This window comes from Verticillium nonalfalfae, assembly GCF_003724135.2.
Source record: "Verticillium nonalfalfae strain VnAa140/NRRL 66861 chromosome Unknown scaffold_210, whole genome shotgun sequence".
NCBI classification, from domain to species: Eukaryota; Fungi; Ascomycota; class Sordariomycetes; order Glomerellales; family Plectosphaerellaceae; genus Verticillium; species Verticillium nonalfalfae.
In genome coordinates, this window is record NW_021167435.1 from 8,065 (window position 1) to 35,033 (window position 26,969).

At 58.2% G+C, this 26,969-nt stretch overlaps 6 protein-coding genes across 6 annotated transcripts; 4 read left to right on the forward strand and 2 right to left on the reverse strand.

The window, feature by feature from the left end:
- Nucleotides 1-265: 265 nt before the first annotated feature.
- Nucleotides 266-1,180, forward strand: D7B24_003833 (uncharacterized protein; the record flags this gene model as incomplete). Its single annotated transcript, XM_028638019.1, has 1 exon — nucleotides 266-1,180. The coding sequence occupies one exon, from the start codon at nucleotides 266-268 to the stop codon at nucleotides 1,178-1,180; it is 915 nt and encodes a 304-aa protein (XP_028490517.1).
- Nucleotides 1,181-2,948: 1,768 nt separating this feature from the next.
- On the forward strand, nucleotides 2,949-4,292 carry D7B24_003834 (uncharacterized protein; the record flags this gene model as incomplete). The annotated part of the gene is made up of 3 exons (XM_028638020.1): nucleotides 2,949-3,358; nucleotides 3,499-3,617; nucleotides 3,757-4,292. 3 exons carry the CDS (start codon nucleotides 2,949-2,951, stop codon nucleotides 4,290-4,292), a joined length of 1,065 nt encoding a protein of 354 aa, XP_028490518.1.
- A 1,231-nt stretch (nucleotides 4,293-5,523) lies between these two features.
- On the reverse strand, nucleotides 5,524-7,859 carry D7B24_003835 (uncharacterized protein; the record flags this gene model as incomplete). Its single annotated transcript, XM_028638021.1, has 3 exons — nucleotides 5,524-7,307; nucleotides 7,447-7,527; nucleotides 7,793-7,859. The coding sequence occupies 3 exons, from the start codon at nucleotides 7,857-7,859 to the stop codon at nucleotides 5,524-5,526; spliced, it is 1,932 nt and encodes a 643-aa protein (XP_028490519.1).
- An 8,955-nt stretch (nucleotides 7,860-16,814) lies between these two features.
- Nucleotides 16,815-19,819, forward strand: DIS3 (exosome catalytic subunit dis3; the record flags this gene model as incomplete). The annotated part of the gene is made up of 2 exons (XM_028638022.1): nucleotides 16,815-17,010; nucleotides 17,061-19,819. 2 exons carry the CDS (start codon nucleotides 16,815-16,817, stop codon nucleotides 19,817-19,819), a joined length of 2,955 nt encoding a protein of 984 aa, XP_028490520.1.
- Nucleotides 19,820-22,253: 2,434 nt separating this feature from the next.
- GNL3 (Guanine nucleotide-binding protein-like 3) lies at nucleotides 22,254-24,036 on the reverse strand (the record flags this gene model as incomplete). Its single annotated transcript, XM_028638023.1, has 3 exons — nucleotides 22,254-22,292; nucleotides 22,353-23,923; nucleotides 24,009-24,036. 3 exons carry the CDS (start codon nucleotides 24,034-24,036, stop codon nucleotides 22,254-22,256), a joined length of 1,638 nt encoding a protein of 545 aa, XP_028490521.1.
- A 700-nt stretch (nucleotides 24,037-24,736) lies between these two features.
- D7B24_003838 (uncharacterized protein) lies at nucleotides 24,737-25,967 on the forward strand (the record flags this gene model as incomplete). The annotated part of the gene is made up of 3 exons (XM_028638024.1): nucleotides 24,737-24,870; nucleotides 25,040-25,149; nucleotides 25,480-25,967. 3 exons carry the CDS (start codon nucleotides 24,737-24,739, stop codon nucleotides 25,965-25,967), a joined length of 732 nt encoding a protein of 243 aa, XP_028490522.1.
- Nucleotides 25,968-26,969: the final 1,002 nt, after the last annotated feature.

Here is a 26,969-nt window from a genome sequence, read left to right on the forward strand (position 1 = left end):
GCTCTCGTGTTTCGTTTCACGATATTTGATCCTCTAGGAACCCCAGCGTTCTCTTGAATACCGGTGTCTTCCAACAGCGTTTTAAGCCGGGCTCCAACCTTCAGTCCGAGGTCACGAGCTCACCAATCTTGGATCGCGCACCCCATTGTCTTGGTGAACCTCGCGTGCTCGCCTTCGGCACACCCCATGTGTTCCAACCACATGCGGTGACGATCACCGCTATTTTTCCGTCCCCCGCGAATTTTCACTGACGCCACATTTCGCCATGACTCTATTGTCGGCGGACGAACCCGGCTATTCAGCCCCCCGCGTTGACGGCAACGGCCAAAAGCAGGATGAACCTGACCGAACGCTCGCCATTGCTCTCAGCACGGTCCTGTCTGTTCTGGCCGTGGCTTTGATAGGAGGCACCATACTTGTGTGCTACCGTTACCGACAAGGTCGTCTTCCTTTCATCAACCGTGGCATCACGCCCATCGATGACGAGGAGATTGAGTCTTGGAAGTATAAAAAGGAGGATGAAGACGCCTTTGAGAAGGTGCCTGCCTCCCTGACCAAGCACGCATCGACAGCTTCGCTCAAGAAGCCGCCAAGTGTGGTCATTTACCAGAACCACAACCAATATCAGCCTCGAGCATCGGGAGAGAGCCAGTCGCCACACTCATTCACATTCACCAACGGCGGGAAGAAGAGCATCGAAATTCCGCAGACGCCTGTTTTTGCTCGTGCACCGAACTCGCGGCCCGGGTTGACGGACGAGGCTGTTCAGGGCGATGAAGCTTTTATTCCCAGCCCCAAGCGGCAAACATCCCGACTCTCCAAATACCCACCCTCGTCATCTGCCACATCGCCTCGTGGCTACCACGGAAGGACACAGAGCTCGCGCAGTAGCTTCAGCTTTGGTGGTGGCAGTGTTCGCGATCAGTGGTACGGCTATGGCCACAGCTTCTACTCGGACGGGGAGTTTTCCCCTCGCTCATCAAATGAGCAGCTCGGCGGTTTCACCCAGCACGGTTTCCATGGTTCTTCAGCCTCCTTCTCCGAGCAGCGAAACCACCATCGTGTCTTCTCTACATCATCAGTCCCGCCCAGCACATGCCTTGATGACGAGGTTCCGCTGGGCGGACTCTCACCGCGGCCTGCCGTCCCACAGTCCGCGATTGGCCGGGCTATTGGCTGATGGGCGGGACAGCAAGACAGGCGTTTTCCTGTGCGCCGCGGGGTGTTGAGACCGAACACGATGCCGCGGCGCGTGAGCACAGCGGCAGAACCTGCCGGCATCACCCATGTCCATTCCCCGCCGGGAAGATGTGAGTTGGGGTGGTGTCGTGTCGATTGACAGGGAACGACGTGCGTTTTTGACGCGTTTCAGATGCGTGCCATCCCTGCGCCCCTCCCGCAAGACGAGGAAAGAAACAAGACGCACGCGCTGCACGAGGCCTGCCGAAGGCTTCGTCGTGCGGGGTTTTGTGTGACCTCTTGCGAGGACGTGCCCAGGATATATGGCACGTTGGTCGTGTTTGCCCTCGTTACATTCGTCAGCCGGCCACATGGCCACACAAGCCTGCGGAAGGCCGGCTGCCATTTGGACCGCGTGGGACTACATGGATGGCGTGGATGGATCGAGAGCAGAGGGTCCTCGGGGAAACACTGAAGTTCCAAAACTGAGGGCATTGGCTCGTGGTTCTGTATGTTTGGGAGGATGTTTGTGCTGGTGATACCCCATTTTTATTTATGATACTCATGACACGCTGCCGACTGCAGCCCTTTCCTTTCGTTTAGCCAGTCCTTCCCCCCTCTCTTCATGGATTTAGCTTTTTCTTTTTCTATCACTCCCTCATTTCATTTCCCTTTGAATATTTGCGAGCGAAGCGCACACGGAGCAACTGCTTTGCTTGGCTCTGTAGCATGGCGCAGCGAAGCACACTCGGGCACGCGAGGCCGGTCGGTAGTGTTCCTCCTAGGTAGAGCCGTGGAGGCTGAATTTGACACACTATACGTACCATTACACACCTGAGAAATGATTCTGACAGCGCGGTCTGCCTCGCGGGGCTGTCATGCGTTTGTTGACTGACGTGGAGGATCGGATGACTTGGGCACGAAGACGATACGAAACTCTTCGGCAATCTATCTCGTGCGGCGTCCGTTTAGACGGGATCGCGACGCTTCTCACGATCTGGTATTTTTTAGGCACGGCATCCGGTGTGGCCAGTCTGAAACAAAAAGATCGGATCACAGAGGCAGGCGCCCACGATGCTCCACGTGTACCTCGTTGGGGGGCAGTGGCAGTGGCAGTGGCAGTGGCAAGTGTCATGAGAGCGTGTCAGGCAGGGGGTGCAATTGTGTAGTGTAAGGTATATGAACGACGCTGACGAAGGCGCGGGGTTTGAACTGCTTCCGATGGTGACGACTAGGTCATTCGTCCTGTTCTGATGGTGAATGGTGACACGCAGGAGGTATGATGGACCTACCTGCCTTATGTACGTACGTACCTGTCAACCTACCTACCTACCTAAGGGAAGGTTTACCTACCTACCTAAGGTAAGGTAGGTAGGTACCTCTGGCACCTCCTCCTGTGAGGAGGCACGGGCCAGCGGGACAGAAGGGTGGAAGCCACCACTTTACGCGCCACACGCAAAAGTCGCGTCTCAGGGTGTGGCGTGGGCGCGTGCACCTACACCTGCACCGCTCTCACCTCAACCTCACCTAGAACAGAACCCCGTACCTCACTCGACCAGCTTCCCGCTTGCGCCTCGTCACTTGGTTGTCAGCCTGCCAGCCTCATCGCGATGAACCAGTAGAGACTACATTGGAATCATATCTGGGACAAGGAATACCATAGAGATTTCAAGGGCCAGACTCTCGCCACCCACCTTGGGCCTCCTCGCCGAAAACTCAACCTCACGCACACTCGCCCACGCATACACACACACCTTGCTCTCACCACAATGCCGCCCAAAAAGCCCTCACCCGCCAACCCTTCTGTCTCAGCCGCCCGCTTCGTCCCCATGGACGAAGACACACCCGGCGCCGCCCCAGCCTCGACCTCGGCCGCCACCAGCCATCAGCCCCCACAACCAGCAGAAGGCCGCCCCGACACGTCCATGACGACCGCCAACGCGGGCCCCAGCGGCGGCGCCGGCGGGCCCCGGCCCGAAGAAGGCAGCAGCAAGCCCGAGAAGGCGTCGGCCAAGGACAAGGACCGCGACGCCGTCACCATTGAGGACCTCACCCTGCCGCGCTCCATCATCACGCGCCTCGCCAAGGGCGTGCTGCCGCCCGGCACGCAGATCCAGGCCAACGCCATCCTGGCGCTCAACAAGAGCGCCGCCGTCTTTGTCAACTACCTCGCCACCCAGTGCGTCGCTCCTCTGCCCCGCCTGCCCCTTCTGCCCCCTTTTTTGATTTCTCCGGTAGCGAACTAGCTCGTCGTTTGCTTCTCGACAGTGTGATCATGAAGAGAAAGTTCAAGAAAAAGGAACTGACGAGACACGCCAGCGCAAACGAACACACCCTCAACGCCGGCAAGAAGACGATCGACCCGACGCACGTTTTCAAGGCCCTCGAGGACACGGAGCTGTCGTTCCTGAAGGAGCCCCTGGAGGCCGAATTCGCGAGTGCGTCTCTCACCCTTTGCATGTCCCTAGCCCCCCCTGTCTTTCGCTTTTTCTTTTTTTCTAAAAAAAAAAAAAGAGAGAGAGAGGGACAGGGAGAGGCGCCGTGGAAGACCCAAACAACAACTGACAATGCCGATAGAATACGCCCAGACAAAGTCGGAGAAGCGCATCGACTACCGCCGGCGCCAGCGCGAGGGCTTCACCGGCGCCGGCGGCCCCGCGGCCTCGGCGGCAGGGACCGGCCCCGGAGACGACTCCCACATGGGCGACGTGTCGACCATGTCGGCGCCGGGGCCGGATGACACGTTCACCGCCGCCACCGGGGATGCTGCCACCGGCGGCGAGGCGCGCGATCAGCCACGGGCCAAGAAGGCGAGGATCGCGGTGGGGGCGGGGGCCGCCGCCGCCGCCGCCGCTGCTGCTGCTGGCGGGGTCGGAGCGGCGGGTGGTGACGACACGGAGCCGGAGGAGGCGGCGGAGGAGGAAGGCGAGGACGGCGATGAGACGGATGAGGCGGAGGACGACGACGAGGAGGCAGAGGACGATGAGGAGGAGGAGGAGGAAGAAGAAGGGGACAGTGAAGCTGACGAGACGGTCGATGCTCTGGAAGGAGACGAGGACAGGGTTGACCGGGAGGAGGCTGACGAGGCCTTGGATGGCAATGACAGTGATTAAAGACGAAGAAGAGCAACGATAAAGGGACGGAGCAAGCTCCTGTTCCATATCCGTCACAACATGCTGGGCGGCTGCTCTGGGTTTCGAGGCTGCCGGCGTGATAATGCCACAGAAACTACATCCTTCTTGTTGTCGACTACACGTACATTCACGTTTGGTCTACAAGCAGCATCCACCAACTACAGCAACAATCACAAATGGAAAGACACAAGATACGTAACAAGGATGAAGAGCAATTGATCAGCGTATTCCCATCGTTGAGGTATCCCATGCAGCCTAGGCAGCCCACCCCCCTATCAAACTGAAGAACGAAATAGCAAAAGGTGAGAAACAGAAAGACGAAAAAAAAGCAGAGAAGCCCCCGGACAAAGTTGCTCCTCACCCAGCGAGAAAAGCACAACGACACAGAGACAGGGCCTCTCTACCCTTCTCGTTGCGACGTGTATCCGACTTGAAAAGGTATCCTGGCCAAAATCACAGCGAAAAAAAAAAGCGAAAACACCTCCTATGCTGCAAGAACCCCGCCCTAAGAAACGAAGAACCGAACAAGCAGAGGCGGCATAGAAAGAGAAACGGCCAATACAGGCGGATGTGCTGCCTTGCATGGAAAGAAAAACACCCAGAAAGCCACCGCGCGCAAGACAGCTACAGGTCAATCTGGCCGCCAGCCGCGTTGACCTGCTTCGCCGACACCAATCCATCCCTATCCTCGTGCACCGTCATTGGCATCTCAGACAAGGTACAATGGATTGCAGAAGAAATCCAAGCCAAAATCAAGTAGGAAAAAAAGACACACAAGACAGCACAAGAATGAAAGCGATATACCTGAAGTCATGTCGAGGTTGTGGATGAGCTCAACAGCGCTCGGAAGGAGGGACACTGGTTTCCGTGTGTTGTCGCCAAGTCGGTATCGCATCATGAACGGAAGACCGCCCCAGCAATCGATCGAAACCTATCATCCCCCCAGAACCGCCCAACTCCTCTATCCCAATCCTCGGCATGAATGCATCGGGCAGACTCCCAGGACGATCGGTCAACCAAACAAAACAAAAGTAGCCACCACTAAATGTATGCCGGGGTATCCTCCAAATACGGCAGCCAAGAGAACAAGGCCGAAAATCGTGTTCTGACCATTTGCGTATATAAATAATCGACCCCGAGACGGCGGGGTCACGGGCTCCCGTGAGGAACGGCCCGTTGTTTGCTTCATCATGACTTGTGTGCGTTGCGCCTATTGAGGTTGGTTGGCCCACCACTGCGCGCCAGGCGACTGTTGGTTCGACCATGCCTGGCTAACGGCTGGGGCGCCCGGGTTTGGCTGAGGCATGTATTGTCGTGGTGTTTGTTCGGCAGAGTAGATGGCCTGGTTCGATCCATAACCCTGGCTCATGCCCGGCATGCCGGAAAACTGCATGCCTGGCTGCACGCCGCTGGATGAGTGCTGTCGGAGCTGAGGCTGGGGAGCGGGTGACTGCTGCTGGTGCGACTGCTGCTGCTGTTGTTGCTGCTGCTGCCCTTGCGTCGTGTACCCGGGATAGTGTTGATGTGCCTGCGGCATCTGCTGTGGCCACATCTGCCCGGAGCCGCCTGGGTAAGGGTAGCTGGGAGTGGACTGAGACAGACTGCCGGTCGCTCCTGAGCCCAGTGACGTCGGTCTGTTATTCAGCTGCGGCGAGCTCTGTGGCATGCCCCTCATCGGCGCTTGGCTAATAGGGTTCTGGGCATGGATCGCCTGAGAGTAAGGAGGGTTCGATAGTCCCATTTGAGGGCTCTGATTGGGAACCAGACCTGGCTGCGACATGTTCACGGAGGAAGTGTGAGGTGACTGGACAGCAGCCCGACTCGTTGGTACAGATGCTTCGGTCGTGCTGATGGGTTGCTGCTGGTGCAGGCTGGCTGATTGAGGCTGTTCGTGTGGGCGACGCCAGTGGTCCTGCAGGTAGTTGCTGCTCCTTTCACGATTCTGCGTGACCTGCCTGTTGTACTCAGCAGCATGGTGTGCCTGTTGGTTGATCTCGCCTGGCTGAGCTGGACGCGTCAAATCCTGGTACGGTGGTCCCGTGATCTCCTGGCGAGGACCTCCCTTGAAGTTGACGCTATAGTCACGTGGGCGAGTGTCGCTGAGATCCGAACCCAGGGAGATCATAGGCATCCGGGTCGAACCTCCAGCCGGCCCGAGCATGCCCGGCTGGACAATCTGAGGCTGCTGCGGCGCGCCAGGGAACTGGGCCGGCGCGTTGCTATAGACAATCTCACCTTGAGGGCCGCCAAGCATGACCTGATTCTGAGCCTCGGCAGCCTCGCGAGCCTTGGCTTGTCCAGGCCGCTTCTCGCCCGCAGGGTCAGCCTCGGTGAAACCTTGCTTTCGAGCCTTGGTCTCCCAGTAGTCGTCGCGGACGCGGCGTCCGTTCTCGATGACGCGACTGCCGAATTGGCGGAACATGGACCGCGCCGTAACGATGGCAATCTGCCGCGATCGGTAAGAAAAGGGGAGGATTTCCTGGGCCACTAGGTCATCCTTTTCAGGCTGGCTGGCAATGATCTTGAAAAGTGATCGATTCTTGTTGAACAAGAGGTAAGAGTCTCGGTATCCCAAGACCCTGGCGCACTCCGTTGCCAACATGAACAGCCGATCGCCGCGGTTTGGCACCAGGAATGTGCGGCACCGGTAGGTCCGCCCTCCTAGCAGCTGGCCGTTGGCCATGACCTTTTTCTCTCCGAACTCATCAATCTCGCGCGGCAGATATTCATCTCCGCTGGGGTTCAGCTGGTCGGTCGTATGGTCTCGAACTGTGGGCAGGGCCTTCAGCGTCGTCTTGGTTGGCGTCGTCTTTGGTGGAGGCGATGCCTGCGTGGGCGCGTACGCGACAGCTTGGCCGGGCAGCGGCGCGTTCGGGTTATGAGGCGTGTGCGGCGGCTGGATACCCTGAGGTAGGCCCGCGACGGGCGCCTGGCCGGCAGGCTCGGATCCCCGTGACTTCATTTGTTTCCCTCGCTTTCGGGGGTTGGAAGCACCTATTCGCGTGGTCGCCAAATCAGCTGGTGTTGCCGACACGTTGTCGCACAACAAGGTGTGACTGCGTGTGTGTGTTGCAGTCGCAAGCCCGTCGCATGCAACAGCGACGCGGAAATGGGGAATGAGAGAGCAGCGTACCGTCTGAACCGCGAGCAGGTTCCTGATAGTTGTCTGGCGAGCGGCTTCGCTTGATGCCGCGCGAGGTCGTGTTGAGAAGATCTAATTGAGGGTGAGCATCAGCATCGCGTAGCGCTGAACATGGCGGGGTTCACGCTATGGCGGATAATGTTGGGTGGAGTGATGCAAGGGCAGCGACGCGTCGTCAATGTCACGAAGAAAGTGTCGTTGACGTTGGGACAGCGCGACAGGACCCGCGACAAGATGCAACCGATCCGGGCGGCAAGGGAGGTGGTGGGATGGGGGACAGGAGGGGGTGCGGCTTGAGATGGCTGCTACGCCAGAGGGTGAGGGAGAAGGCACCTACCAGCCGAGTTGAGAGCAGCGGGATTGATTGTGCCACTGTCAGCGCCGTTTGGTTGAGTGGAGTACATTGAATACGTCAAGGTTGACGTGCTGGTAGGTTTGCGCAGACAAGTCCAGTCATCGACGACGTGTCTTGTTATAGTTGGGTTGCCTTCTGGCTGGGTCGCGGGAACGAAGTCGAGTTGGATCTGAGAAGGGATGAGCGGTGCGCAGAGGGCGATGCAGGCGGGATTACTCGTGCATGTGGTTGGCGCAAAGAGAACCGAGCGGCGCACGCTGGGCTGGGGCCTTTTGGCTTGGGGGGGGGGGTGGGAGGCGCGCGGTCCCTGACGGACGGCGACGTGAGTAGTGTCGTTCCGTTCTTAACGACGGGTGGTACGCAGAGACCACAAGAAGGGCTGTGAGGCGACACCGGCCAAGCTGAAAGAAGATGATGAGCCTTGCAACGTTAAAGGGCTCGTCCAAGTGAGTCGAAGGGGTATGGTTAGGTGAAGCTGGAAGTGAGATTTTCTCTGGTTGGTAATGTAGACAGGAAAATGTAGGACGAGACAGGGACGGGTGAGGAGGAATGCGATGATAGGCCCGGGGAGCCAGAGGGCCCTAAGGCTAGGTAAGGTGTGATGGGATATCGTTCCGGCCGGTGGCGAAGGGTCGTTCGTACTCGGGCAGAGCGGCGCGACAGGCAAGACAAGCAACGAGTCGGTGCCTCTGACTCTGTAGAGTTGTGTTGCGCCGGAGGTTAAAAAGTCGAAAGAAATCAGGGTCAAAGAAGGGCTGGCTGAGGAGCTGGATGGGATGAGAAGGCTGAACGAGGATTGAAGGCGTGTTACGATGAGATAGCAAGCGTTGCGATACGCCTGCTGTCGCTGCACGTCTGGCCCGACACGATGAATGATGCCGCGGCGGCCGTCACTAGTCTGCCTGGACGGATTTGCGCCTGCGCGAACGAAGCTGGGGGAGGGCCGTACGAAGCGATGGCCTGGTTGGATGGAGAGGGGGAGGGAGAACTGATGTCAGGAGTGGAGGGGGGAGGTGTGTGTGTATAGGAGCTTGGCTGGTGAGGTGCGGGTGTGTGTGGATTTGAGCGTGCGTGAGCATTCGTAGTTGTACTGTGCCGTTCTTTGTATTTTGCATGTCGGGGAGATGTGAGAAGACCAATGTAGTACTACTGTACAGACGGCGGATTCGGTTTGGGGCCAAGCCAGTCTGGCGTATGGATGCAAGGCGACAACACGAGCGTCGCCGTCGGGCGGTTGCCAGAAGATTTTGCCCATGCCACTCTGTTCAGTCAAATCTGACCAGGGACTATCAAGGCAGGGCCACAAACGGATGTGCTCGAAGCCTGATCTCTTGTTTTTCAATCTCTTTTCGTATTGAAAGAGGTGTGTATTGCGTCAAGCCTGGGCGGCCTTTTGTTCATCTTCACCTGCTCTCTCTCCTCTCTCCGGCGATGGCGCTGGTATAGTGCCGAACCAACGTGGGCTTCCTGAGGGCTCGAGAGATCATCGGCAACGAGGAGTATGAATTTGGGAGGCGACGATTCAGTACCATGTGTGGCGCAGTGCGATGCGATGTGACGCAAGCAGTTTTTCTCCTGAATCGACTCAGCGCTGCTTTGCTCAGTGCCCTGTGGTCGACGGCTCGAGGTCCCAACGGCCACGGCAAATGTCAAAGTAGCATGGCAGGCAACGAGGTCTGGAGCCTCGGTATTTTGTTTTTCAGCTTGGGACGCAGTTTTGCATCTGTATATGCAACAGCAGAAGTCAGTCAAGTTGGTCAGTCTCCTTTGTTCCGATACTGCTGCTAACCGAAACCCTTGTCCTGGCCCTTGCCCCTACTCCCAGCCTTGGCCTTGTCTTTGCAGCAATCGACCTCGACAGATGAGGCCTGGTTTGGAACTGTTCTTTTTGAAAGGCTCAAATACCGAAGCTGCCTAGGCACGGGAGCCTTGCGTGTTCAAGGGCCCTGGATGTGCATGAGGGAAAAAGCAAAAGAACCAGGCTGAGGGGGGCTTGGCGAGGCAGCGCAGGAAGCAGCAGCTGGACGGACGGTGCGGGAAAACAGGGGCAGGGGCCATGGGGTCCCAAGGCGAGGGTGGTGGGGTGCGGAAGGCGCTAGAGGGGGGTGGCTCTTGAAGCCTGGGGCTTTGGGCTTGGACCTGGACTTGAGTCTTGCGTCGTGCGTCTTGCGTCTTGGGGGGGCTTGGGGCAGCTTGGAAGGTCTACTGCGCCAAGTTGGCGTTAGAGATGACGGACCATTTCACTTGCAGCCAACGTGAACTCAACTGGCCCCCCGCCCCGAAGGTCGTCTTGCCTTGATCCTGCTTTGTCGGGCTTGGGACGGCTTCGACCGGGGTAGGGGTACATGGTAAGTCATCCCGCACAGACAGCAAGGTCTAGGCAGGGGCCCCGCCAGTTCTAGCATTCGCACAGGCTGATGGCGCTTCGTCCATGCTTCGTCCATCATGTACTAAAGTAGCCAGGTAGGCACGGTAGCAACCCCGTCTACTTGTATGATCGCTCTCCTGCTGTGGGTCACCCTGTACCTCACCACAATCACATCGTAATGCATACCTATGCCCTCAGCAACGAATCTCCAGTGTACAAACAGAGCGAGCATCCTGCCCTGAAAGTTGGCCTCAAAGTTGACAGGACCGTGGTTGCACGCAGCGCTTCAAGCAGCGACAATTGTCCAAGTGCTACCATTCTACCTACCCATAACAGAGGCCCCGTAGGGCTGCATTGCACAACACGAGAGGATACAGCATTCCCGGCCGCGCTCACCGCATCCACAAGGCATCATACGCGTGTCGCGCACCTGGGATCAGTCGGCTTCCATATCATCATCGACAAATTGATTGTGGCAAAGCAGAGGATGTCGGCCCGGTCCAGGCCTAGACTTCGGAGGAAACCGCTCTGCTTCGTGACCGAACCGAACCGAAGCGACAGATGCCTGCAACATGTCTCTTCTTTTCTTCCCCGTTTCCTCTCGACAGTTACCTCCTCGCGTTGCTCCGTTCTCGAACAGTGCCTGTCGAGGCGAGCTGGGCTGACTGCCTGTTCAGAGCACCGAGGGCATCCCCCTTTCGGCGGGGTTCATCGGCGGCCTGAGTCCGCTCCCGCATTGGTTCCGCTTAAGAAGCACATGGGTGTTGACGGTGATCATCCCGATCAATGTACGCGAAGGCATGGCATGCCCCCCCCTCCCCAGGTTTCGTGCCTGCTTGTGAAGGGGCGGGAACGCATTTCAGCGATCACAGATCAGCACAAGCACACACGCACAACGCCAACATCGTTAAGCCGAGTCCACTACCTACCCAGAACCCCAGAATGTGGGTATAATAAGACGAGATGGGGAACCACCACACCACAAGCCGTCGCATCTAGGCAAGTATCTATCCGCCTGCCAGTCCACCCATCCACAACCGTCCCCGTCCTGTGCATCCATGACCCATCCATCTCGCGGAGCTTAAACGAGCACCATTCCACGGGACGCCAGTGCAGCCGCCTTTCGGCGTCCAGTTCTCGAATAGATGCTAACGATTCTGGGCACATGAAAATGCTTCCCTGCGCCATGCATGTGGGTGGGGCGCGGGGACGGCCGTTCGATGGCGCCATGCCCTCTGACCTGCCTTTCTCTCGTGCTGCGTTGTGCTCGTCGTCCATCGCTGTATAGTCTGTCTGCCAGTTGATGTGTGGGAAAACTGATCGCCTGGGATCGATGTACAAGGACGTAGGCAGGTAGGTAGGCACATGTAGGCAGGCTGTCAGCCTGCCCTGTGCCAAAGCTGCCTCGTCATTCCTCCTGCAGCCCCGGGCCGTCTGCACAGTGTGTCTGGGCTCTGGGACGCACAGGCTCCAGCCCAGCGGCAGGCAAGAAAGGCCAGAGACGCGCCGAGCTGGCTCAAGTGGACCTTCGTAGGCAGCTCTCGCCGCACCTGCAGCTCCTGCAGCTCCTGTATGATAGCTCCTGCAGCTTTCTCATCTCTGCACGGCACGGCACGGACTTTGTGGTGAATGGCATGGGCGGAAGAGTTGGGTCTCTTCCTCCTCTCCTCTCGGGTTCCCACACTCCTTGACTCGTACAGCTTCATCCGCAGGCAACAAAAAAATCCCATCAGCTTTCTCACCCGTCTTGTCTTGTTCGCCTCTTGTCTCACCTCGCAAAACTGGAGTGGAGGCGACAATTCAATGACGGAACGATTCCAGGGACCCCTGTCGAGGAAACCTCACATCACCTCCGCCAGGACGGCTGTTTCGCTTCGCTCGCCTCTCAACGTTCGCTTCAACTTTGTCCGTTGTCTCCGGTCTCCCCTCACCGGTCTGCCCGGTAGCCTGTGTCACGCATCGCCGCATCAGCGCGCATTTTCACCCTCGCTTGCCCCAAGCCATGGAACCGCCTGCCTGCTCACTTGGCCGAAGCATCCCTTGAACCTGCTCGTTGGACTGACTCATCTTCGACTTGGCCCGACCTCTGAGAGCGCCCCGTGGATACCTGATTCGGCCTCGTGCATTTGCGCGCCAAAGCTCGATCTCGATATCGTTCGTCGAGCTCACGAGGCATGACGCTCTTGATCTGTCTGCGCCTTGTCATTCTTCCCCCAACTCCTGGCCATGGCACGTTACAGTCGTTCTGCTCTCTTAGAAACACATGCGTCGAGACCATGGCGAAGACGCGTCTTGTTCCGTGCCATCATACTCCTTGGTTCTGCTTGAAGTTGTGTAAGTTATGCATCTTGATCGCGATACAGCGCAGGGGGCGGGGGGGATGACTATTCACGGTTTCTGCAGGTTTAAGCCACCTACTGGTTCGCGATGTCAGCATCTTGCACCGTCTCCCCGGGCTTGCATACTAACCCCCAGTTCGGCCCTGTCCCGTACCGTGCAGTAGGTTTCGCCAGGCTTTAAGAGTGAGTATCTGTTGCTACGTCACGGGATTACTTGGCTGACCCGGCAGCTCCATCAGCTTATCACTGTCGGTTGCCAAACCCGCATACAACTCCACTTGTCATGAAAAGTAGTCGTCAACTGGGCACATCACTCAGACCGCGACGGACGAAGCCTGCTGCCCGTCCCTGCAGCGTGTTCTCGTCTCGCGTGATGCTGTTGAGTGCGCTCCAGCGGGTAGATGCCTTCTTCGTTCTTCGAACCTGAGACAGATGGCCTTGCTTCTAGACTCGGCGAGGTCGTGAGCAACGGCAGGTTTCGCATGTCATGCTGACGATAAGCTCGAAGACTTGGTCGAGACGCTATGGACTTCATTGCTTCGCGATGCGACGTCGGCTGACGGTCGCCCTAACCGTCCATCCTTGTTTACTCGAGGAAGCCAGCTTTGATGCAACTCGTCACATGGACCATCAAGGGTGATGACACACACAGCGTGCTAGCTGGATTTGGCAGTCAGACGATGCCTCAGCAAAACGGAAAAGTTGATGCAAGACGCAGCTCAGGGTCATCTGTCCATTCCAGGGTTGCATTACGAATAGTGCACCCTCTTCGACTGCCTGCCCTCCTTCAGCGCTTAGGCCGCATGACAATGTGTGTTGCACACATTGGAAAGTCTCCACCGCTCCGTCCCGACATGCCTCTGACCTGGTTTGCATACAGAGGCTGCGAAGGTGACACGGATCTCGTCATGGGAAGTCACATATGCTTGAACGATTGCCGACACAGCAGGCGTCCGTCCGGGTGTGGACGGCCTGCGAGGATCCGAAACACATGATGCCGCCGGTAAAGCTGCTACATGTGCCCTAACCAAGGCTTAACATCAGACGACTGCACTACCACCGGCGGATTGGTGGTCGCTCAACGGGTTTTCCATCATTTCAGAGACACCAGAAAGCCCACCCCGGCCGTCACCGTTGGCCGAGCTGGTCGCGAGCTGGCTCCCTGGTGGGCGACAGCCTGTTGCTGTCGTTCTCGTACATGTAGATTGTAGCGCAGAAGCGTCCAACTCGCATGGCGATACAGAGCCGGTCGACGTTTGATTGGTTTGCTCTCAGAGTCCTAGCATCGGTGCCAGGATTGGAACGCGCCACAGCTGAGAATCCGATGTTAACGGCGCGGATGGTGAAGGGCAAAACGGCTGAACTCAACGAGGTCAGAGGTGAGGGACTAGAAATTGGCACGGCGCCATTAGCAAGAAAAGACGGGGCCGCGGACGCGCTCCCAGAGTCAACGGTGCGTCCCTAGTGTGCTTCACCTGGCGAATCAGGAGTAGGAGCTGTTTTAGCGACCGATCCGGACTGTCTTTGACTACCTACCTACCACATACAGGTCTGGGGAGGTAGGTTGCCCTTGCACGGTGGATGACGGGGGACGTTTCGATCAAGACGACCCAAGGTAATAAATGAGATACCCACCGTCGCACATAGCCCGTACGGATCTAGAGCAATCAACAGAAGCACGCAACTACAGCAATAAGGGTTTGTTACCGCAGTGGGATCGGGCGTCCAGACTCTTCATATACGTCAGATAGCATCACAAGACGCGTCTGAATCTTTCGACGCGTTCGTCGGAAACCGGCAAGCCGCACATAAGTACAAGCATATGCAGCGAAGTGCTATGTGGTCTGACCTTGTGCCTTCCCCTCGGCAGGTAATGGGCTCCTCGCACCGAGTCCAGGCGAGTCGACAGACGCACGCTGTCAAAGGGTGCCAGGGGAGCGGGCAGGAGAAGATGGTGTGTAGGAACGAGCTTGAGAGTGGCATGGGATGGCATGCGATCATGGGCCTGGGTGTACGGGAGGAAGAGATAGAGGGGGTGGGCAGGACGCGCCTGTGCCGTGTAGGTGTGACGTCTGGGGCAGCGGCACGAGGGAACAAGGGCGCCTTTGGGTGTTGGAGGGGGGTGTTGACCAGGAGCGGCAAGGCGTTTCCCTTGGCTTGGCTGCACATCATGGGGTTCGGCGGGTCCCCACCCTCTCGAGACGAGGTGGACGACACGGCAGGGTCTCCGCCCATCCCCCCTTCTTCTCGATGGTCTCGGGGTTTGGTATTTATTTTTTCTTCACCAGCCCGAGGGACGGTAGGCGGTTCTTGGTCAGAGTCCCACGCCCCGACGAATGAGAAAACCTAGTTGGATGGGGGAAGTACAGTGATCTTGTGTTTACGAGAAAAGAAAAGAAAAGTGACGCTTGCCCGGTTCAGAAGAGGAGCTGCTGAGCATGCCGATAGGTGTTCCCACCAACAGAAGCGAATAACCAACTGGCTAGCAACTAGAGAACTAGAGACCCTGATCTGATGAAGAAACGACATCGTACTCTGGCGCGCCCCTCCCGCAAATCGTTCGAAGGGGGGAAGATGAAGTAGGGGAGGGGGGGTGGAATTGGTGGCCAGCCTGCCATGCCTGGCCAGGGGACCAGGGCCAGAGCATCGCACGTGTGCGTATAAGGTAATAAGGCCCTTGTGCTTCTGCTTGCAGTGTACCTCGAACGCTTTGTGTGTCGGCGGCAATCAACCACTGGCGGGACACCTAAAGGTTGACGCTTTCAGGAAGGGGGGGGGGGGGGGGGGGCGATGGTACTGATCTACGGGCCGGTGGACATGGTGCCCAGGCCCCACTGTAGCGTCGCCCGGCGTCCGCTCCAGACAACCACCAGCACTGCGGGAGCTATCCTTGCTACCCGCTCTTGCAGCAGAACCACACGCTTATTTTATTTCTTCTCAATTGCCATGTCAGTGACCCTCCACAAAAACAAAAAGCGAGACAAGGTGATGTACCGCTTTGTCTCTGCTCAGGAAGTCCAGGTAACCTGGTTTCGGCTACCGTGTGCGTGTTTTGTATGTTGAGAGAATTATCAGCCCACAACCTTGTAGCTCGTGCCGCACTGCACGTTGAGATTTCGTGGCGAGTTTTACTCGCATATGTAAGTCACCTACCTGCCAACCCCTTGCTTGCAGCCAGACATCATCCGTCGCGTGCAAGCAATCAGGGCTTCTCGTCCGCCCTTATCGACCGATCTCGCGCTTTAAGGGATGACAGGGAGGATGGCTGGGGGGGAAGGCCATCATCAGTATCACAGGTTTCTGGTTCAGGTCTCATGCTTAACGTGGGCGTCGAACATGCCCTCAGCGAGCATGATTTGTCTGCCAGGCCCCCAGCGTCGACCCTCCAGTCCGTTCCCGATTCGCGTGGCTCTGGAAAGATCCTATGGTACAATAAGTACCATCCCCGTTCGACATACCGTCGTACAGCAGGTGGTGCAGCCCGTGAAACAGGGTGCCGAGATCAGGCCCCGCGCGTCAGGACGGCGAGACTGGAAAAGGCAAGAGGCAACAGGCGTTGCTCCATTGATCACCCTCCCCTCCCTTCTCTTCCCCTTGGGCGTTGTGCCACATTCCGCTTCCGGCCTCATTGTGAGATTTGCTGTGGAGGTTGGGGCGCGGAAAGTTCGGCGTGGGCGCGCACCTTCGCTGCTGCGGTCTGCAATGGCGTTCTGTACCTAGGGGTGAAGCATGGCGCTGTTCGAACGAGCGTGGTCTGTCCGTGCTGTGCAGTGCTGTGCTGTGCAGTGCTGTTTTCCACGCACTACCTACCTTGTACAGGTAGGTACTGTGCTGACGGGGGCCCTGGCGCGACTGGACGCCAGCTAGGCTAAACAGGCCAAGGGATGTTCACGTTTCGTTCGCTGAGAAAAAGTGATGGCCGTGTTGGTAAATGCCGCATCTGGCAGCGGAACCTGTGCGGTCTGCGTGCATGCGTTCTGATTTCCGGGTCGAAGCCATCCACTGATTAGGAAATTGGAATGATTGATGCTATTGATGCAATTGGGGCGGGCAACGGGTGTTAGGAGAGGTATTGTGTCGTGTGTCGTTGGTGCCGTTTGAGCTGTGTGATGACCCGGTACGATAAGATAAGATAAGATAGGCGCCCCGCAGGATCCGATTCGTTTGTCAGCCGCCTTCGCGACCTCACCTCAATTTTCATAGTGTGTCTATGCCTACCCTCTGGTGAGCCGAGACAAGCCTTGACGTTGCCAATATCAAGACTTGGGAAAGAGCAGGTCGTCACAACACAACCGCGATGACGAGTCTCAAGAGAACACTCGATAGGGGCCCTGCTGCGTCGAACCTGTCGAGCAAGGTCTACGTGCGGTCCACCAAGAGCGGCAAGGTTCAGAAAATCGTGCGAGAGGTCTACCTTCGTCAAGATATCCCCTGCTCATCAAAGCTGTGCCGACAATGCCTTCTGATCGCGCCCAGGGATGCGTCTGGGAAAGGTGAGACGTCGTTCTGCCTGTTCGGAGCCTCACAGACTGACAATATGCAGCCCAGCCGTTTGTGCTGTCTGATAAGCCGGCAGGCACCAAGGCCTTCCCTCAAGGCCATTACATCATCCCGGATACCAATGCCCTCCTCAACGCCATGGATCTGTTCGAGCAGAGCTCGGCCTTTTACGACGTCATTGTCCTGCAGACAGTCCTCGAGGAGCTCCGCAACCGCTCCCTGCCGCTCTACAACCGCCTCATCGGCCTCACCAAGAGCGAGGACAAGCGCTTCTACGTCTTCTTCAACGAGTTCCGCCTCGAGACGTACATCCACCGGGAGACCAACGAGACGGTCAACGACCGCAACGACCGCGCCGTGAGGCGATCCGTCAAGTGGTACGGCGAGCATCTCGCAGAGCACGGCTCGGCCGCCCAGCCGCCCGCCGTGGTCATGCTGAGCGATGACCAGGACTGTCTCCGCAAGGCGAGGGCCGACGGCCTCCACGGCATGTCTCTCGCCGAGTATGTCGGGGGTCTCGAGGAGGCCGACACGCTGCTCGACATGGTCCCCGACCTGCAGACCGCCGGATCCTTCAAGAAGCAGGAGGGTCCCCTGTACCCGGAGTACTACAGCATGTCCAAGATGATGACTGGCACCAAGGCGGGCCTCCTGCACCAGGGAATTTTCAACGTCTCCCCGTACAACTACCTCGAGGGCTCGATCAAGGTGCCGAGTTTCGTCAAGCCGCTCCTCATCCTCGGAAGGGAGAACATTAGCCGTGCCATCAATGGTGATCTTGTCGTCGTCGAGGTGCTGCCGAAGGAGCAGTGGAAGGAGCCTTCGACCAAGATCATCGAGGAGGAAACCATCACGAGAAACGAAAACGCCGACAATGAGGGAGGATCCGATCTCGTCTCGGCACGCGAGCGCAAGGCGCTGCAGGAAGAGGTCAAGAAGACGCAGAGCCACAGCACCGAGGGCCGTCCTCAGCCGACAGCAAAGGTTGTCGGCGTCATCAAGCGCAACTGGCGACAATACGTCGGCCATATTGACCCCTCCTCCACCAGTCAGAGCGGCACCCAGGGCCGCCGTCAGGAGAATGTGTTCCTCATCCCGATGGACAAGTGCATCCCCAAGATTCGGATACGCACGAGGCAGGCTGCGGAGCTTCTCGGCAAGCGACTCGTTGTCACGATTGATGGCTGGGAGCGCGACTCGCGACACCCCGTGGGCCATTTCGTGCGGTCCCTCGGAGAGCTTGAGACGAAGCAGGCCGAGACGGAGGCGCTTCTGCTAGAGTACGATGTGCAGTACAGACCTTTCCCCAAGACGGTGCTGGACTGTCTGCCAAAGGAGGGCCACGATTGGAGGGTGCCGACGAGCCTGGACGACCCCGGCTGGAGGGATCGCGAGGATCTTCGGTCTCTGCTCATCTGCAGTATCGACCCCATCGGATGCCAGGATATTGACGATGCACTTCACGCGAGGAGTCTGCCCAACGGAAACTACGAGGTTGGCGTCCACATTGCCGACGTGTCCAACTTTGTCAAGCCCTTGACGGCCATGGACAACGAGGCGAGCATCCGCGGCACATCAGTCTACCTAGTGGACAAGCGCATCGACATGTTGCCAATGCTTCTCGGAACAGACCTGTGCTCACTCAATCCTTATATCGAGCGTTTCGCGTTTTCCGTCATCTGGGAGCTCAACGAGAACGCTGACATTGTCAATGTTCGCTTCACAAAGTCTGTCATCAAGTCAAGAGAGGCTCTCAGCTACGAACAAGCGCAGCTGAGAGTGGACGATGCCTCGCAGACGGACGATCTCACCCAGGGCATCCGGATGCTGATGAAGTTGTCGAGAAAGCTCAAGCAGAAGCGTATGGATGCCGGCGCCCTCAGCCTGTCGTCGCCCGAGGTCAAGGTGCAGATGGAGTCGGAGACATCTGACCCAATCGACGTCAAGACCAAGGAGCTTCTGGATACCATGTCACTGGTCGAGGAGTTCATGTTGTTCGCCAATGTCAGCGTCGCGGCCAAGATTTACGAGGCGTTCCCGCAGACGGCCATTCTCCGCCGACACGGCGCGCCGCCCAAGACCAACTTTGACGAGCTCGCCAACCAGCTCAAGGTCAAGAAGGGCCTGGAGCTCCGCGTCGACTCGAGCAAGGCGCTCGCGGACTCGCTCGACACGTGCGTCGACCCGGAGAACCCCTTCTTCAACACGCTCGTGCGCATCATGGCGACGCGCTGCATGATGTCGGCCGAATATTTCTGCTCCGGCACCCAGACGTACGACGAGTTCCGCCACTACGGCCTCGCCTCGGAGATCTACACGCACTTCACCTCCCCCATCCGCCGCTACGCAGATCTCCAGGCCCACCGGCAGCTCGCCGCCGCCATCGGGTACGAGGCCGTCCACCCGGCGGTCCGCTCCCGGGGCCGCCTCGAGGCCGTGTGCAAGAACATCAACGTTCGCCACCGCAACGCGCAGCTCGCCGGCCGCGCGAGCATCGCGTACTACGTCGGACAGGCCCTCAAGGGACGGGAGGCCGAGGAGGACGCGTTCGTCATGAAGATCTTCAGCAACGGCTTCGTCGTGCTCGTGCCGCGTTTCGGCATCGAGGGGCTCATCCGGCTGCGCGACCTCGCGACGCCGGAGCCCGACAGCACGTTTGACGCAGACGATTACGTGCTCGAGACGACGGGCAGCCGCGAGGTCAAGGTCGAGCTGTTCCAGAAGGTCAGGGTCAGGGTCCAGGATGACATGGATGAGAGGACGGGCAAGCGGGGGGTCAAGATGGAGCTTGTCACGGCATAAACTAGGACGAGAGGTTGCAAAACAAAAATACCAAGCTTGGGCTGTTCTGTATCACTGAAGCATTGCTCATCCTCGCATGCCACTTGTGTCCCATGTTGAGAACTATCCAAGATGGTCAGATGTATGAACTGATGCCGCTGACGGCCAGGGTCCCTGTCCCTCGCGTTGTCCCAGCATTCAACTGCGGTAGTTCACCCAACCCAAGAGTAACCATTCCGTGATCCCCTTCCGCATTTCCGTATCTCCGAGCGGCATGTCCACCACGTGGTGCCCTGCCAACCCTGTTTGACAAGGAGGGGTATCCTCGTTACCCTCCCTCCTCAAGCCTCAGCAGGCTGTGGACTACCCTGAGTGCGGCCAGGTCAACGTTACTATACGCAAGGGGAAGCGTGTGTTCAGGCCTCACCGTCAGGGCTGCATCTGTAGCGCGGTCTTCAGGGCGGAAACAGTCAGGTGGACGTGCTATGCCTGCCACACGTGCTATCCCTGGATCCTTTTTTCGCCAGCTACTCGCGCATAATATTGATCCGCCAGAGCAAGGGGCGGTCCACTGCAGTCTAATCCTCAGGGCTGCATCTGTAGCGTCTCTCGCATGCCAGGACTACCCAGGTTGAACGTGCCATCATCCCCCTCGCAGAACACGGCATCCCTGGAGCCTCTAGCTGGTGAGCTTCAGGCGGAAGGTTACCCCTTCGCCCATGATCTTCACCTCCGAGCACAAAGGGCGGACTACTGTCGTCCCCAGCGCGCTGCATCTATCGTATTGCCGTTCATGCCAGGGACACACCAGACGAACGTGCCGAACCCCCTCAAAACATGGAACCCCTGAGACATTAAGCTGGCAATCTTTCAAATGGCACCCTCCCCCCCACGATGTTCACTTGACGGTACAAAGGGCGGGCCGAACTCGTCGTGAGGACTGCGACTATGGTGTTACTATTCATGCCATGGACATGAGCTCGCTACACGCAACACGCGTGCTGTCATCCCTGGAGTACGTAGCTGGCGAGCTCTCGAATGGCACCCTTACCACCCCCTCCCATGGTGTTCACCTAGTATGACAACCGCCGAACTTATCTCCTACCCTACTTTAAGCTGTATCTATAGTGGTCCTGACCCTGCCAGGAAGACCCCAGGTGAACGCAGCATATCCCTCACACGGCAGATATTGTTGAGTCCCGTGGCAGGCGGAACCCCTTTGCGCATAATGTTCATCTACCAGCACAAAGAACAGTCCAATCTCGCCTTCACTTGACCGTCCATAGCGTCGCTTTCTCACACCAGGAACACCCCAGGAAAGGAAAAGAAAAAAAAACGAGGTATACCTGACCCCTCTCGCAAACCAAACCAAGGACATCGTGGTCTGTCAACGTGAAGCGGTTTATCTCCAGGGGAAAATAAAACACAATCCTAGAAGCTGGTCTTGCAGATCACGCCAGGTGTGTGCGGACGGCCCCTTGTGGGGCTCTACACGTCCGATGAGGCTCACCATGTACTGTGTAGCCCCCTTCGACCCCCCCTCTTCCTCCAGCCAGACGCCGTATCACAGCCGGGGAAGACGGAGGGGAAAGTTCCGCGAGTAAACAGGCGGTGCGGAATGTCGGGCAAGCGCCGATAGGAGCCGGCCCTACGGCGGTGGGGGAAAAAGGGGGGGATAAGGGGAGATGTGAACAATGGACAATAGTTGGTGCAACGCAGAGTCCCTGACTGAGCTATATGGCATGGTGCCTGTCGATCTGAATACGACGCTGATCGACACTAGGTTGTGATCATGCAGTGTTGAGGTCAATAGCTTTTGCAAAAAAAGGCAAGGGGGGGGCTTAAGAGGAAGAAGGGGGGGGGGGCTTTGCGAATACATATAACTGAAGTAGTGTTATGAGCCAGGGGGAGGGGTTGGTGAGAGGTGGAGAGGGTGGTTTAACCGAAAATGGTATCCGTTCGAACACCTGTTTTTGACTTTGTCCCCAACGATCATGCTGCGCACCCTTCACCGCGGGGTTCGTGGGTACAAGGCAACACGACGCAACGCACAAATGCAACTCGGAATGATCCGGCAATACGGTTGAGACGATTCGTGTCCGCCGCGATGGGATGCAAGGAGCTTCATTGCAGGATCGGAGTAAGGCCGTGGCGTGACATTGAGCGATTCGATCCTGCACAGTCCGGTAGGTAAACGGCAGCGGTTAAGTTTTCCCGTTTTACCTTGGGGCCGGGCATGATCCTCCTTCCAGGAAAAGAGATTTCTTTTCTGATACGCCTTCCTCTGGGACGTGAAGTGATGAGAAGCGTAAGGAGTACAACGTCAGTGTAGGCTGTTGGCAGGCTTGGAGGCTGGAAACGAAGTAGAGGACTACATAGACAAACCACACTCAAGGCAAGAAAACAGCGGCTCAGCATAAAGATCGTGACTTGTATTCGCCCCTTTTGCCATGCCCTAAACGCCAATAAACCCAGCAAACTCTGCACCATCTACCTGGGTATCAACAAAACAAGCAGCCTCCACATTAGGAAGGCACAACTACTGCTCCATGACTTCGTCGTCAGCACCGTCATCGCCCCAGAGACCCTCAATCTTGAACTCCTTGGCCCACTCCGTGACGACTGTCTTCTGGTCCGGCGCCGCCATGTCGTCAGCGACAACGGCATCAGCATCAACGGGTGCGTTGGCGTCGGCGACGGCGAGCACGGGCGGCTCAGTCCAGCCCTGAATGCGGCCGTCGCGCCAGTCGGTGACGACGGTCATGGCGGCAGAGTGCAGGTTGGGCACACCGCCGGGGCCGAGACGTCCGCGCTTGCGGGCGACCTGGACGAGGAAGTCGGTGGTGGGGTCGCCGCCGGTGCGCAGCAGGGCCGGCAGGCTGTAGACGTCGGTGAGCTTCTGCATCAGGTCGTCCGAGGACGACAGGCGCTTCAGCAGGAGAGTGACGGCGGGGACGGGGTCCTCGATCTGGCGGGGCGGGACGGCGTTGAGGAGGACGAGATGGGCGAAAGCCTCGGCAGCGTTCTTCAGCGACACGAGGCCGCCCGTGGTCGAGGTCGAGGCCGAGGGGAAGACGATGCCGGGCGAGTCGAGGAGGGTCAGCTTGCTGTCAATCTTGACGTTGCGGATGCTCTTGGTGACACCAGCCTCGGCGCCGGCGGGGCAGGCGCTGCGGTTGCCGCTGCTGTAGCGTCCGAGGAGGGCGTTGATGACGGAGGACTTGCCGACGTTGGGGTAGCCGATGACGCCGACGGAGACGGCGCGCTTGAGGTTCTTGGCAGCGGCGTACGACTTGAGGGCGCGCAGGAGGTCGCTGGCCGTCTTCTGGCCGGTGAGCTCCTTGTGGTTGAAGGTGTGGGCGTTGGGGGCCGGGTTCGAGGCGCGCAGGGGCATGGTGGGGAAGAAGCGGCGGAGGTGGGTGAGCCAGGCCTTGAGCGTCTTGGCCGGGATAAGATCGATCTTGTTGATGACGAGAATGAGGCGCTTTCCGCCGGCGGCCGCAGCCATGACGGCGCGCTCGACGTCGCGGGAGCGGGTGCCCTCGGGGTCGCGGGCGTCGAGAACGTAGAGGATGACGTCGGCCTGCTCAACAACCTGCTTGAAGATCTTGTCGTAGGCCTTGCGGGACGTGGCATTCTTGAAGGTAGGGTCGACGACGTTTCTGGTATCCTCTTCGTCGTCGTCGTCGTCTTCATCCTCGTCCATGTCTCCGCCTTCGTACTTCTCGGCGGCCTTGCGCGCCGTGGCGAGGAGGGCGGCCATGGGGTTGGACTCGTCGAGCTCGCCGTCCCCGTCCACGTTCATGCCGTCGACGTCGCCATCCTCGACGTCGACGGGCATGTTGGCAGCGTCGATGCCATCCTGGCCGAGGACGCCAGACTTGGCAGCCTTGGCCATCTCACGCCGCTTCAGCTGTTCCTCCTTCTTGCGCATGCGCGTCTCCTCAATCTCCTCGAGAACCTTCTCCTTGAAGGGGTAGAGGTTGGGGATGCCGGGATCCTTCTTGAGCTTGGAGCGCCATTCTGGGTTCTTCTTGCCGAGCTTCTTCTCCTTGCGCTGCTTCGCGGCCGAGGCCTTCTGGATCTTGTGGCGGAGGCGGACGGGCTGCCTCTTGGAATTAGGCCCTGCCAACGGTGTTCAGGTTAGCCGGGGAACGGGGGCAGCTACTTGACACAATCGACAGAAGGGGGGGAACAAGAAAGAACGTACTCTTGGGCTTGTTGATCGCGTTGGCCATTGCAAAGGTATATGGCGACGATCTGTAAGTGTCGTTGGTGGAATGAAGTATCGAGATGTCCCAAAATCGACGACATCCACGTCTGGAAAGCGCCTGCCAAAATTTCCACTGGACTGGCACCTGCCGCTCTCGAAAATTTAGTGGGCAGGTTTGTTCTGCCGCACCTCACCGCTCCGAGTCCCCCGCCCCTTCCCGTCTGCCTTCACCGCACACACATACCGTACACCGCATACCGACGACAGCGGCCAATGCTCACCGGCTACCGAAGGCCAGGAACGGCAGCCCCGCGATTCTTCATTTCTTCATGTACCGGCTGTAACGTTTTGTCTTATCCACTCGTAAATCTCCAATATGTAAAATGAAAAAAACTCCGACCACGGACTTCCCAATCAGGAAATGCCTTCCATCATGAAATGTCAACGACAGCTCAACGCTTACCACGACTCACAAAAGGGCGTACGACTCAACCTTGTGCTTGCGATACTTCATATCTGAAAAATCAAATCATCATCCAATTCAATTTTTAGCATCAGCCCCCCCCCCCCCCTTCACAGATCGTCGATCGTCGGAGCAGCCGGCCCCCGAAGAAGTGTCCCATCATTATCCCTGTTACGGACGCCCTATCTCCCTGCGTCCGTCTCCAAGACCATCGTCCGACCCAAACCTATACACGCCTCTGACACGCCATCACGAACTTATCATGGGCTCCACGGCAACCGGCGTCAATGCGTCCTTCACGGCGGCCCCAGAGCGGGCCACCTTTGACGGCTTCCTGTTCGACATGGATGGCACCATCATCGATTCGACGCCGGCAATCGAGAAGCATTGGCACAGGTGAGAGAGACTTTCCCCCGGCCAACATGACCTCCCTTGCGTCTGCATCTCAGTCGAACCCAGCACCCTCTCTCTCTCTCTCTGTTGCCCCTGCGCGTAGACCATACCTTGCCCCCCCCCCCCGGAAACCACCCCGTCTGATGCCCCGCCGTCTTCGGCTCCCTTGCAGCATCGGCCAGGACATTGGTGTTTCTGCCAACGTCATCCTCCAAACCTCGCATGGTCGCCGCAGCATCGACGTCCTGAAGATTCTTGCCCCTGAAAAAGCAAACTGGGACTGTAAGTGACCCTCCTTCCTGCCCCCTTCTCCCTACCTCGACACGCCCCCGCTCCGCAGCGCGTGTTGCCCCGTGGCGAAGAGAGACTCCAGAGGCGTGCAGAGGAGGAAATGACGCGTGCGCGCAGGCATCTCGCTCGCGCGCGCTCTCTCTGCCTCTCTCTCTCTCTCTCTCACTTTAAATCTCTCCACCATGCTGCACGCGCGTGCGCGAGAGAACGCGACGTGACAGACGAACCAAGCAGAAGCAAGGATGCCGCAGCTGACGCTTGCCGGGGAGGAGGAGGAAAAGGAGGAAACTCCCTCCCTCCCCCTCCCTTGCCATGACCCAGACGTGCGTGAAGCGGAGGGCCGTCTGCCCAAGCTATACGCCCATGAGGCCATTGAAGTTCCTGGCGCGAGAACCCTCCTCGAAGAGCTGAACAGGGACAGCGCCCCTTGGACCATCGTCACCTCGGGCACCGAGCCCCTCGTCACAGGCTGGCTCGGCGTCATGGCCCTGCCGCACCCCGACCAGATGGTCACCGCAGAGTCCGTCGAGAACGGAAAGCCGGACCCCGCCTGCTATCTCCTGGGCAGGCAGAGACTGGGGCTCGAGGGCGATGCCAAGCGCGTTCTTGTGCTCGAGGACGCGCCCGCTGGCATCAGGGCAGGCAAGGCCGCTGGCTGCAAGGTCATCGGTCTCGTAACGAGCCACACTGTCGATCAGGTCGCCGCCGCCGAGCCAGACTGGATCGTTAGAGACCTGTCCTCGGTCAAGGTGGTTGAGAGCAAAGACGGCGTCGTCACTCTGGAGATATCCAACGGACTTGTGCAGTAATAGCACGTCAGCCCTTCCATGGTCACGAAACCTCCGAGATGTAGACCGGCAGTACATGATCCTGTGCCATATGCCGGTGTCGCTGAGAACCTGGAAGTGTTCTCGCGCCGCCGGCTAGGTTACCGTGACCCAGCCACGGGCATCGGACCCAGATAGATAGAATCACACCCGGTCCCCGTATCACTTAGCTTGTACTACTTCGCCTCTGTCAGCTGGCTTCCCGATCCAGTTTGTAATACTCGAAGTGTGAGTCCTGCCCATGAAAGAGAAATACGATAACATCCCCTGCCCTATGTAACACGGTTCCCACATCTCCATGCTGTAACACAGAGGCGACATGATCGCCCAGCCGGACGGATGTACAGGTCGCAGTAAGGGAAGGCTAAAAAAACAAGGCTTCTAGACAAGGGCTTCGGGAACGGGATTACCATGCCATCACTGTAAAGAAAGGGAGGGCCAAAGAGTGTCTGCGTGGTATAGTCTCGCCTCATTCCGCCCCACGCTTCGGCAATTCGTGGTGTAAATCGGTAAATCATGACAGGATTGACGTTACCGCCGGATGCGCGTATCAAGCAGGCAAGCAAGTAACGCACCGAGGAGTCGGAATCCTGCACCGGGGCCTAGACTCCTCAGGCCACAGGGCCAGACTCCTTCGGACACCGCTTCTCGGTCGCACCGCGATACCGTGTCCCGCCCCTCCTCCTCGACGAGAGCTCACCTCTCGTTGCGCTTCTCGCACGGAATTCAAAAATTGGGTGGTGGTGAGCAGCCCTCAGCGCCCAGTACCAAGACCATGGCTGTGGCAAATAAAAGTTTGCGAGACCTTTGTCGAGGCGACGACCCGGACCGTTCAGCGTTGGGAAATCCGCCCCTCCAGCGGCCGGAGCTGCAAGGTCCCGAGGGCGGTGGTGACATCGGCCTTCTTCAGCCCGGATGTGCAGAGAGCGCGCGCTGGCTGAGTTGTCTCAATGGCAGCCGGGCGCCTGCATATTACCCCCCCCC